Source organism: Mastacembelus armatus, chromosome 5 (genome assembly GCF_900324485.2).
Source record: "Mastacembelus armatus chromosome 5, fMasArm1.2, whole genome shotgun sequence".
NCBI lineage: Eukaryota > Metazoa > Chordata > Actinopteri > Synbranchiformes > Mastacembelidae > Mastacembelus > Mastacembelus armatus.
Genome location: NC_046637.1, coordinates 26,362,623 through 26,373,734, shown reverse-complemented (window position 1 = coordinate 26,373,734; position 11,112 = coordinate 26,362,623). Strand labels below are relative to the sequence as shown.

Here is an 11,112-nt window from a genome sequence, read left to right as displayed (position 1 = left end):
AAGATACTTGTGGCACACTGGCACACTTTCCTTTGATGTTAGCTTAACATGAAGACTGGAAACAGGGAAACATCTGGTCTGCCTCTGTCCAGCAGTGGTAAGAAATCCACATACAAGCACCTCTAAAGCTAACTCATTAACTTTATTTCATACATAATCAAAAATGTTGCACTATCCCTTTAAGTTATTAGCTGCCTTTAAATGGTTAAAGATCTAAAATGACACTAGGTGCAGATGTTTACCAATGACTTTATTGATACCTTTTCTATATGCTGGAAACTGTTGTAGATTCTTAGCAATAATTAAGTCATTATATCAATCATATCAATTACTGCTTTATAAATCAATCCAATCAACAAAAAACCAAATAAGAAAAAAAATCTCTTGTTGATTTAGGATCATTATATTATGTATATTTAGTCGATATTAGTAGACAAAAACAATGTAATTGGCTATTTAAACTTTTTTAAACATTTGTTAGTATTTACTTTGGTTCAGTGTGTTTCTCAAAAATATTTCAGTCCATTTCAGTTTTCATACAGTCACATTTATTTAGTTTATATGGACTAACATCTGTATAATAGCATATATATAGTTACAGTGCTGGTTGATTTCAGATGGTTTTAGTGAGGCACAGAAAAATATTGAAATGAACGATGAAATGAAAGTGTGTTTCTTTGACTATTTAAGGGCAATACCAGTATTCTTGTTATGTGTTACTTGTGCGTTCGTCTTCTGCTACCTCAAACTACCTTTTCTTTAAATACACTTGTGTTTCATAATTTCCATAGAATTTGATGCAGATTTGTGGTGTTACTGTTCTTTGTATGATAAAATGTTAACACGAACACAGTAAAATCACTAACTAGAGGCTGTTCTTGTGTCAGCCTGTAACAAAAAGACATCTCCTCTTCCTTCCATCTATCTAAACACTGTACACAGTAAGAACGACATTACAGAAGAGATGACGGACGTTTCTGTGCACCAGTCTCTGCTGACAGGACTGGTGCAGAAATCAAACGTTAAAAACACTGGCACTGTCCTTGAAGACACGTTAACATCATTAACTCTGACATTTACATGGTGAAAAGCCAGTGATCCTTAAATTCACGCCTCTTCATATTTTATTCCATTTCCCAGGCTTAATCCTTTTTTGATGCAGGAATAACAGAAAATATCCCAAAGCATAACCCAGGCGTCGTGAAGGGCAAGGCACTTAATGAAATTTAATCCTTTACGGTTAGGTCAGGTCTAAACTTGGACACTGCACATTTCGCTGCATCACTTCAGCTTTTTGTTTGAGTCAATGTCTCCTCATCCTGGAAATAAGAATGTTCTAGTGCGCTGAGGGCAGATATTCGTTTCAAAGGGTCAAAGGTCAGCATTTTCTGTGGAAAAGAAGAATAACAGGATATTAAAGCTGTGTCACTGTCAAATTTCACAAAAAACTTTTATTTGCTTTCATGCTGGGAGTCAGATAAAATCCACCCCGTCCTTTACTATACAGATGTTGAGGGAACCAGCAGCTGGTTATCTCATCTAAAGGTCCCTAATTATCATGTTATGTACAATTTGTTTTTAATTCACACAAAACCAAAAAGTTTATTGGCCTAAAATGTCAAACTATTCCTTTAAAAAGTACAGAATAAAAAATAAATAAATCAGTGCATCATTCCTGAGCTTACTTTGGTCATTAGGATTTATTTGATTCAGTTTATTCATTTGAATCATTCATACTGTGGTTCTTTTATTGTTCTGAACCTATTTTCTACATTATATTGAGAGGGAGAATTACTGTCTAGTGTGATTAAGTGGTTGGTGGTTGTAGTGGTTTAGTCCCAGGAAAAAAAAAAACATTTACTGTGCGTTTCCTTTTTTAAAAGTGTCGGCAAACTAACTACTAATCCATCAGAAAAGTTGTGATTTTAGGCCTAGAAATAAACAAAACTGCTGCTCTCTCCCTGATAATAAAATGTCTGTCATGAGAATTTCCAGTGTTGCACCAGTGAAATTCTTGTGGCTTGTGTTGAATGTCACCAGAATGTCACCAGACTATGAGGAAGGAAAAATCTTCTCTCTTACTACCCTGTTTCAAATTCTTTTTATTGCTACACATCAATCCATTACCAGTCATTATCTTTTAGAAATCAGAGCCAAAACCTACCAGCAATAGTTGCGCTCCCTGCTCATTTATCTCTGGAACAAAGTCAGTGATTGAACGAGGCGTGACGGGGGGGAAATTTTTTCTTGAGAGCGTAACATCAGTTGGCCACTCCTCCTCAGGAGGCAAGCCAATAACTCTGAAATAAAATGTCATTTTCAATGAAACAGGTATACTATGGCTCATCTACCAGTAGAACTCATATGGGAAATATCTGATACTCACTCGAAGATTTTCCCAAGTTGGTCCACTTCAGATTCTCCACAGAACAAAGGTCTAACAAACCAAAAGTATGAACCAATGTAAATAGACTGAAGGTGACATTTCAGCAGCTAAGAGGTTTCTTCTGCGCTTCGCTTGTTTACATGTCTCTGCTAATTTGGTGATTGGTGCGAATATTATAACACACAGATATTATAACACACTACCTCTGATGTATCGCTGTATCATTACCATTAATACATTAAGCAGTTATTTCAAGGCATACATGCTTTAACCCAGGCTGACCACTGTCGACATGCAGTTTGTCACTTCCACCAGTAGATGGACCTACTCTGTATATCACTGAGTTGAACTGCCCTGTGTCTTGGCTGATCTGGAAGATGTTTGCAGACAAGTCTGTTAAGTAAAAGGTTTCTGGCACACGTCACCTCGGGCAGCCAGACACAAAATACTTCCCATTATAACCTCTAAATTCACTGATTAGGACTTTTGTTTGGGCTAAATCCAGTAGTTTGTGTTGAATCAGGTCACAGTGAACTGTCAAACGGACTGTATGAGTATGCACGCTGCTGATGACATTACTTTAATATGTCACTTACAACTACAGTATAAGTCAGACACATCCACTTTACAGGTTACACTTAAACCTCAGGGTTCCCATAATGGATTTTTTGCACAGAAATGGTGTTTGAAAAATGAGGGAACAGGAGGGTACAGTTTCTCCCAACAAAAACTAGATCACAACTTTGGGGGGGTCCTAAAAAATAATAAGGAGGTCTGGTCTGACCTTGATAGAAGCTTTGAACTTTAATATATATTAGATTTGGTTTCTCAAAGACAGTTAAGAATCTAATGAAACATTTCATTTTGCTGAAACGTAATTTGTTTAGCAAAGCCCAACAGTTTTTTGCCACTTCATCCTCCAACAATCTGAGACCTGGACCAGATATCCTCAGTCATAAATAACCTTGTACCATGATCCAGTTACAGATGAAATCTGAACCCTCCTGAACTGCTGGCCAACTCAGCGTTGCTGTGCCAGAGATAAAATCTGGTAACGCGTGTTCCGACTACAGACGAGTCGAGCTTAAAAGGTGAAGTTTCTACCTGCGTAACCTGGAAAGTTTCATATGTACCTGCAAGCTATTCACCGCCACAGCATTGAATCTGTCTTCAGTACAACATCAGCAAACGAAAACATGAATAATGTTTTAAGGTTATGTTACAGCAATGCAAACAAAGTACTTAAGATGAAGAAACCACTTGATCTTGAGAGCAAACTTTGAAAAGTCCATGTGCACTTAAAGCGCACGACAGGCTAAGACTTGTCAACGTTTAACAAAAGCAATCACTTCTCTCTCCAAGCTTGTGTTTTAATAACCTAAACTTGATTTCAGCCTTGGTAAGAGCTGGCCTGAGCTGTGAGCACAAACCTCTGCATTACAAAGATATCTTCAGGATGTCATTCAAACACATCATCACGAATCCAGAATGAAATTCTAATCTCATTATATTAAAGCCACTAAGATAAACGCTCTGTGTCTGTCTCTTTTTTTAGCTTGATATTATTCTGCTGACTCACTTGCGCCTGAACATCTCAGCAAAGATGCAGCCGGTGCTCCAGATATCTACAGGTGTGGCATAACTGGACTGGAGCAGAACTTCAGGAGGCCGATACCACAGCGTCACCACCTGCAGGAAACAGATATGAAGATACAAACACTGCACTGCTGATTCTACGTGTTTTGGTTTGTTAGCCACAAAATAGGGGTACTTTAGTCAGTGCTGTTTCTGCTGTTCCGCTGTTCAACAGCTATAATTCCTACTCTACAGCTGGCCAAATTCATTTTACTAACATACAGAAGGAAAACTAATTCACAATCAGCACTTTGTGTTTTGTGTTAATGACACCATTAGCATTAAGCATTAGCCTTTGCATTCACAAGGTTCATGTGTGGCAGCAGACTTGTTACACCCGTGAGAATTTAGTCACAACTGAGACAAAAATAAGGATCAGTATGATAAAGTAGTTAAGCCTTTAGTCAGTGGCTGAAGGTTTTTATTTTGAATTGAAAAGAATGAAAACCAGCAACTGTGGGACGAGTTAAAAATATCTAGAAACAAAAACTTTATGGTATGTTTTAGAAAATAGCATATGCAGAACACAAGGAACTGTTGCTGTGGTCCAGGTGAGTTCTTACCACAGGTGTGAGGGCCATGTGGCAGCTGTAGATCCTGGCCAGTCCAAAGTCAGCAAGCTTCACCTGACCCTGGCTGGTTACCAGAATATTCTCCGGTTTCAGGTCTCTGTGCATCACGCGGTTAGAGTGAAGAAATGCAAGGCCGCACAGCAACTGCCTCATCAGGTCCTTAAAAAACACAGATGATCGTATTTTAAATGTGGAATAAATATTTCAACAATCTATTGAGTTCATGCCTAAATTACAAACCACTCCATCCTTTCCTTACTGTCTCCGCCTTGTGACCTATTTGAGAAATCAAGCTGTTTAGATTTACTTTGATGCGGTCAGGGGCCAATCCAGGAGCTGGAGTTCTCTCGAGGTACGTCTTAAGGTCCTGGTCCACATGCTCAAACACCAAAGTGACTTTAGTCTCCTGGTCCGTCCTCTGGGTGGCACATACATCCATGAGCCTGACACGTACAACAAGAGCAGTGACTTCAGTGAGAGGCGATGACGGTGGAGACGAGACACAGGCTGAAACACTTTGTCGTCTTACCTGACCACATTTGGGTGATCAAACTGCTCCAGTCTTCTCAACAGGGCCACCTCTCTAACTGTGGAGATCGGCAGGCCATTTTGGTCTGTCTGTACACGTACACTCTTCAGAGCAACAAACTGCCCACTCTCCGTGTCTCGGGCCTTGTAAACAGTCCCGTAAGCACCTCCTCCGATCTCTGCCACTGGCTCATACTGGATACCCGCGGTGTCGGCCATGGCTAAGTTAAAACAGACTGAGACACAAAGTGTAACAAACAAATTAGATGCAGAAACATAACTTTAATAATAACTTTCAAATCATCAATCACCTCACATGGATCTTAAAAGGCACAACAGCAGAAAAATTCACCTGGTCACCTTTTCTCACTATTCTCTTTAACTTTCCCATCACCAAAGTTGTTATAATTGACCCTGAAGGTCACACAGTGTGTACAACACGTTACTGCAATATGCTGAATAATTGTTAAGACATTTCACTGATAAACACAAATGTGAATATCACTGTGGTTGTAGAGAGAAAGTCACCAAAGTCACTGAGATTCATTTCATAGCAATCCATCCAATGGTTAAGCTATTTCTGTTCCGACTGAGCTAGTGGACCTGACAGACCAATATTATCATATTTAGCCACTTTAGCTGTCTTCTCATTAACAATGACTCATTGTTTCTTGCCAAACATTTCGCATCATGTTCCTCAATTTGTGTCTGAATATGTTTCTGATTCACTACAAAATCCACTTTCACTCCACCAGCCGACCTGCCTCAAAGTGTCGACAGAAAGCTCATCGTGTTTTCAAGATCTAGTTCTGCAAAAATATCTTAAAATATGTGTCTAATTTGACCTGAGGCCTCACAGCTCTCTGTTTGCTCCATTTAGATTTATTCAAGCTTTTTCATCCAAATGGCCTTGGCTTGTTAGCAAAGCGAGCTGTGATTGCAGGAGTTGTCACCGACTCCTCAGCTGCAGGATGCATCAGTGCGAGGAGAAGGCTGAGAGTGCAGGAGTTTATAGAGAACAGCTTCATTAGGCATCAGTCATAGCAGCTGGCGATGTACCGAGCAATAAAGCACTGACCCTCGTCAAGGAGAGAAAGTTCTCTGTTAAAGTTCTCAGTATAACAATAAACTGAGCTGCTGTTTCATTACTCTCTGCAAAGGAGGGCTGCGGCTACTTCTTTATGATCAAGTTCAATTTGTAAAACAGGCTGCTTCACATTGTGCTTCAGAGTACTGCTGAATAACGAGGAGGCAGCATTAAAGAGGCGTGTTGCAATTACAAAAACACAGTTTGGGCTATTAGGGGCGGCTAATGTGGGTAAGAATGTGCAATTTTACAGTGTCAGCTCATCATCAGCAGGGAGGTCAACATTCAACACACCCACGCTGCAGTGACCACTGCCAACTACAACATCACCTTCAAACCTGCTTCCTTGTCCAACTGGTGGCAGCAGAATAAGCAGCAAATACAACACTGACATCAGGAAACACAGGAGGGAGAGTAAGTGAAGACAGGTGGCTCACAGGAGTCAAACCAACATCACACCACACCGCTACCCACCAGTCCACGCGCAGCCCCCTGCCCAACAATTGTTTATCTGGACATCCCACAAACACAAAGCATCGTTAGCATTCATTCAGAGCTGTGTTTCTGGCTACCTGACAAAAGTAATTTACTCTCCTTTCAGCCCCTGTTTCTCCACCAACTCCTCAGGGAAATAACTAGCTTTTTAGCCAGCAGATAACTTCATCTGTCTGCCTTTTGGTGCCGGTGTAGGAGCTTAAGTAGCTTAGTGGGTTTAATCAAGATGTTTCTCTAAAACAGCTGCCTGCTGTGGCTGGAAACCACATAGCACCAGGAACCATGACACCGGACCGGAAAGCCAAAAGGAGCTGCAGAGCTGGGTGGTCATTCTCAGTGGCTTCATCACAGGTGACACATTTCAAAGCACATGTAGTCATAACACCTATTGTTCATACTGTAGCTTTATCGCATCATACAGTGACAGGGCTGTTCAGTGAGACCTAATAAATAACACTTCACTGTATATTTCAACTATTCTGGCAGCAGAAGTCAACCATGCAGGTGAATGCACAACATTTTATGGCAAGTCGTTCTGGCCTCTATCACGGTGAAGTTGTATAAGAGCCTGCAGGTACTTTGTGTGCCAAGTTTTCAAACGTGTGACATATTTTTTACTCGTGTCCACAGAGGAATTTCTCAGTGCTCAGGACAAAGTAGTACCCGACCTGCTCGAAGGAGTCAATGACTCGCTGAACGGGGCTCTATTTTGAAGCAAATCCACTTAAATGGGACATTTGTCCACCACCTTCTACCACTCAGCCCCGTCCCATCTCATCTAATGTCCCTCTGACTCCTCCACCAACTCCAGCCACTGATTCAGTCTCTTACCAGGCACCACCTCAGTGCTTCCTCCCCTCACGTCAAGTCTCAGCCTTTGGGCTCTGAAACCAGTTTGGTAGATTTTCCCCAGCCGGCTCAACATATGTTTGTAACCTGAACATATTTAGGGTTTGAATGTTTATGGTAAACTTTACATAGATAAACCTCAGGCCCTGAGAAATTGGAATTTTTCACTACATTTGGACATTTAATGCACAAAACAATAAAATAACTGCATAAAGTTGCAGTAATCGCAGTAGATTTGTTAAGGCTGAGGAAGTGTGAAACAGATGAAGCAGGTCTGGTGTTAAACTGTTTCAGTGAGAAACGTAGAGCAGCAAAAGATGAAAAACAAACAACACTAGAGCAAGCAATTCATTCCCTTCAGTACTGTACCACACGCTTCACTTTCCAAAGCCAGTGACTCAAAGTGCATCATGGGACAGCCTGTTTGGACTGAAACTTCGTATACTCAATTCCTCGTGAGCCTTGGAGAAGAAAATAGAGAATGCGGCATCCCTGCTGAAGGTAACAACATGAATTTCATGCTGAGTTTTAAAATTAGGATGAGTCATATCTGCGTTGCTTTCATGTGGTCAGACATGACGGTGTAATGAAGACCAGAAAAGCACATGCTGGATGAGTTATTCATATTTTAAGATATCCTGTTAAGTGGACTACATACTGGTGGAAATAAAACATGATGAGATCTGAATTAAGGATGCCAAACCACAGTTTTGAAGTGGTCGATATAATAAGACGAAGTGATGTTGCGTTAAATATGGTGAACAAACCACATTTCTTCCTCTTACGCAAAAAAAAAAAAACCTGAGTCAGAGACAAGAATCTGCCTGCAATCCTGTGTATGTGCTCAACAAATAAAAGTATCAACTCATGCAGTCATCACTGTTTCAGTCAGTCTTTTCCATTTTCAAAGCACATACTGATAGTTTGTGGTTTGAAACTGCACATTGACATGGTGAGCTGTAACTGGTTAATGTGGTTTCATCTGTTTTCTAGTGGACTCATTGGCACAGTCATAATTCTGATGTTTTCTATATTAGAAATGTATTAACAGTGTATATTTCTTTATGTTCATAATAATATTTATTTCATTTAAAACACTAAAAACTGAAAAGGTAAAATTACAAATAATCATATTCATGAATAGATTTTGCTTTTTAAAGGTTTTCCCTGAAGTCCTCTTAGTTTGCTAAAACCTCCTAAAACTTGATGACAGAGCTGCTGTCCTTGTAAGAAAAGAAGTAAATATGTTTAGTATATAGTACAGCACATCTCACAGATTCCGCTGATCATAAATTACACATATTTTCCAGTTTCTTGGTGTCTTAAACGTGACGTGGCTGATTTTTGGGTGTTTACCGTCCACAGCTCGTTATGACAGTGTGGGTGGTAGCAGAGTCAAAGGCCACAGAGTCTGAGAAACACAGAAAATACCTGAGAAGTGAGACCGAGAGACCTAGAGAAAATAAAGCGTGAATATTCAGGCCTGTATAGTCAAACATCAAACAGCAGGAACTTAAATGTGCATGATATAAGCTCAACCAACACTGGACTTGCAAAGGCTGATACCAATGTTAACATTTGAACTTTGAACTTACAGGATATCCTCTTAATTTTATTAATTTAAAGGAGACATTTGTAATAAGGATCCCTGACGTTGGCTTTATTGTGACCTACATATGTAACCTCCTGAGCATAACGCTTTAGGGTTAGACAATAAAATACTTTTTTACCCTCAATATATTGAGTTCATGCCTAAATTACAAAACACTCCATCCTTTCCTTACCGTCTCCGCCTCAATACAATAAAATAGGCTCCAGCAGGTCACTGTGACCCTGGTTAGGCATAAGCAGGTATAGATGATGGATGGATGTTGTTACTGTTTAAAACCTACTTTCAAAATCTTTTTGAGCTTCCTGACAAAAAACAAGGGTGTAAAGGTATATCTGCTCTGCCCTAACATAATGTTGTATGACCAGAGCTATTTCACAGAAACGGCTTATTGTCTCATAATGAATGACCAGGCTTGTTGCAGTCTCCATGTCAAACATCCTGTGGTCCCACACAGGAAGTGATCACACTCTAAATGACTTGTCCCCAATTAACACAAACAAACAAATAAAAAAAAAAAAGCAAAAACACATCTGTCCATTTCCCAGCAGAGACAGCACAGCTCACACCACCACCACTGACACTCAGGTCATTCACCTGCCCATTGATCACCAGCTCGGCCTGTCACTATTGATTATCTGCCTGGTGAGGACAGGGCAGTGGGCGGAGGCAGAAAGCAGCAGGCCACACAGACACGTGGTGCTCCTCCATAGCGCTCCTTTGTTAATGAAAATGTGTGTTGAAAAGTGCAGCAGCAACAGGCCACACGGACTGTTCCTCCTCTGCTGCGCTTTCACTGACGTGGCGGACACAAGCTGTGACGCCGCCTGCAGCAAACGCTTCTTCCACGTCCAAAACCAGACCCGTGTGAGCCCCAGATCGGGTATACTGTACTCACCTCGCCTGTTGCTTTTTCCCGAGGCAGGTACTGGAGCTTTATGAGGAGGACATGCTCAGAGATCTGCCACGTACCGCCCCAGCTCTCACAGAAACCAGTCTGACGCGTCAGGTCGGGTCCAGCTGAGGTTTCCAGTCCAGCGGTGGATCTGATGTGGAGAGGCCAATCAAGCGATATAATTTGGGCCTCCACAGGTTTTTTCTTCTTCTTCTTCCTCCTCCAGCCTGAACTCTTTTTGGGGGCTGTCGCTTCCTGCTGCTTCTGCAACTTGGAAGAGGCGGAGCCCAAAGTCTTCACCAGCCCAACATGCATGAGAAACTTCTTAGCGGCCACATACTGTTGTTGAATTATCCTTTGGTGTTTATTCACTGATAGCCTGCAAAAAGACAGGCAGACAGATAAACAGATAGATAAATAGATAGATAAATAGATAGAGAAATTGTGGCCTAAATATACATGAACTACTTATTTTTTCTGTTGCAATGCACATTTATCAGCAGCAGTCAAGCATTTTGTAAATTGTATACAACATACAAGTTAGGTAAACCTGTAAATAACTAAAGTGATATTTAAGCAGCACGGTGCATTAGTGGTTAGCCCTGTTGCCTCACAGTAAGAAGGTTCCTGGTTTGAAACCCATCAGTGGCCTTTCTGTGTGGAGTCTGCATGTTCTCCCTGTGCTTGTGTGGGTTTTCTCCAGGTACTCTGGTTTCCTCCCACAGTCCAAAAACATGTATGTCAGGTTGATTGGTGACTCTAAATTGCCCATAGGAGTGAGTGTGAGTGTGTGAGGTTGTTTGTCTCTATGTGGCCCTGTGATGGACTGGGGACCTGTCCAGGGTGGACCCCTGCCTTTCACCCAGAGAGAGCTGGGATAGGCTCCAGCAGGTCCCTGGGACCCTGGTTAGGACTAAGGGGGTCTAGATGATGGATGATATTTAAGCATTCATACATTTAGTAAAAATGTAATATTTTATACTATTTCAACAGTTTTATTACACTATGAATCAATCAATCCAGCATGCCAACCTTAGAGTTAGTGTGTAGTTAACA

General features: G+C 40.9%; 1 protein-coding gene across 1 annotated transcript; it reads right to left on the bottom strand.

Annotated features, from left to right (window-relative positions):
• Positions 1–525: 525 nt before the first annotated feature.
• Positions 526–10,328, bottom strand: cdk4 (cyclin dependent kinase 4). Its single transcript, XM_026305925.2, has 8 exons — positions 10,060–10,328; positions 5,123–5,357; positions 4,901–5,036; positions 4,585–4,752; positions 3,966–4,075; positions 2,387–2,437; positions 2,165–2,300; positions 526–1,388 (listed from the first exon to the last, which is right to left on the bottom strand). Exons 2-8 carry the CDS (start codon positions 5,338–5,340, stop codon positions 1,287–1,289), a joined length of 921 nt encoding a protein of 306 aa, XP_026161710.1. The 5' UTR covers positions 5,341–5,357; positions 10,060–10,328; the 3' UTR covers positions 526–1,286.
• Positions 10,329–11,112: the final 784 nt, after the last annotated feature.

Coding starts and splice junctions, on each gene's coding strand:
- cdk4 (XM_026305925.2), bottom strand. CDS start 5,340: ATGGCCGACACCGCGGGTATCCAGTATGAGCCAGTGGCAGAGATCGGA. Junction 2,301..2,386: donor CAACTTGGGAAAATCTTCGA/GTGAGTATCAGA, acceptor ATTTTATTTCAG/AGTTATTGGCTTGCCTCCTG. Junction 1,389..2,164: donor AGGGAGCGCAACTATTGCTG/GTAGGTTTTGGC, acceptor TCTTTTCCACAG/AAAATGCTGACCTTTGACCC.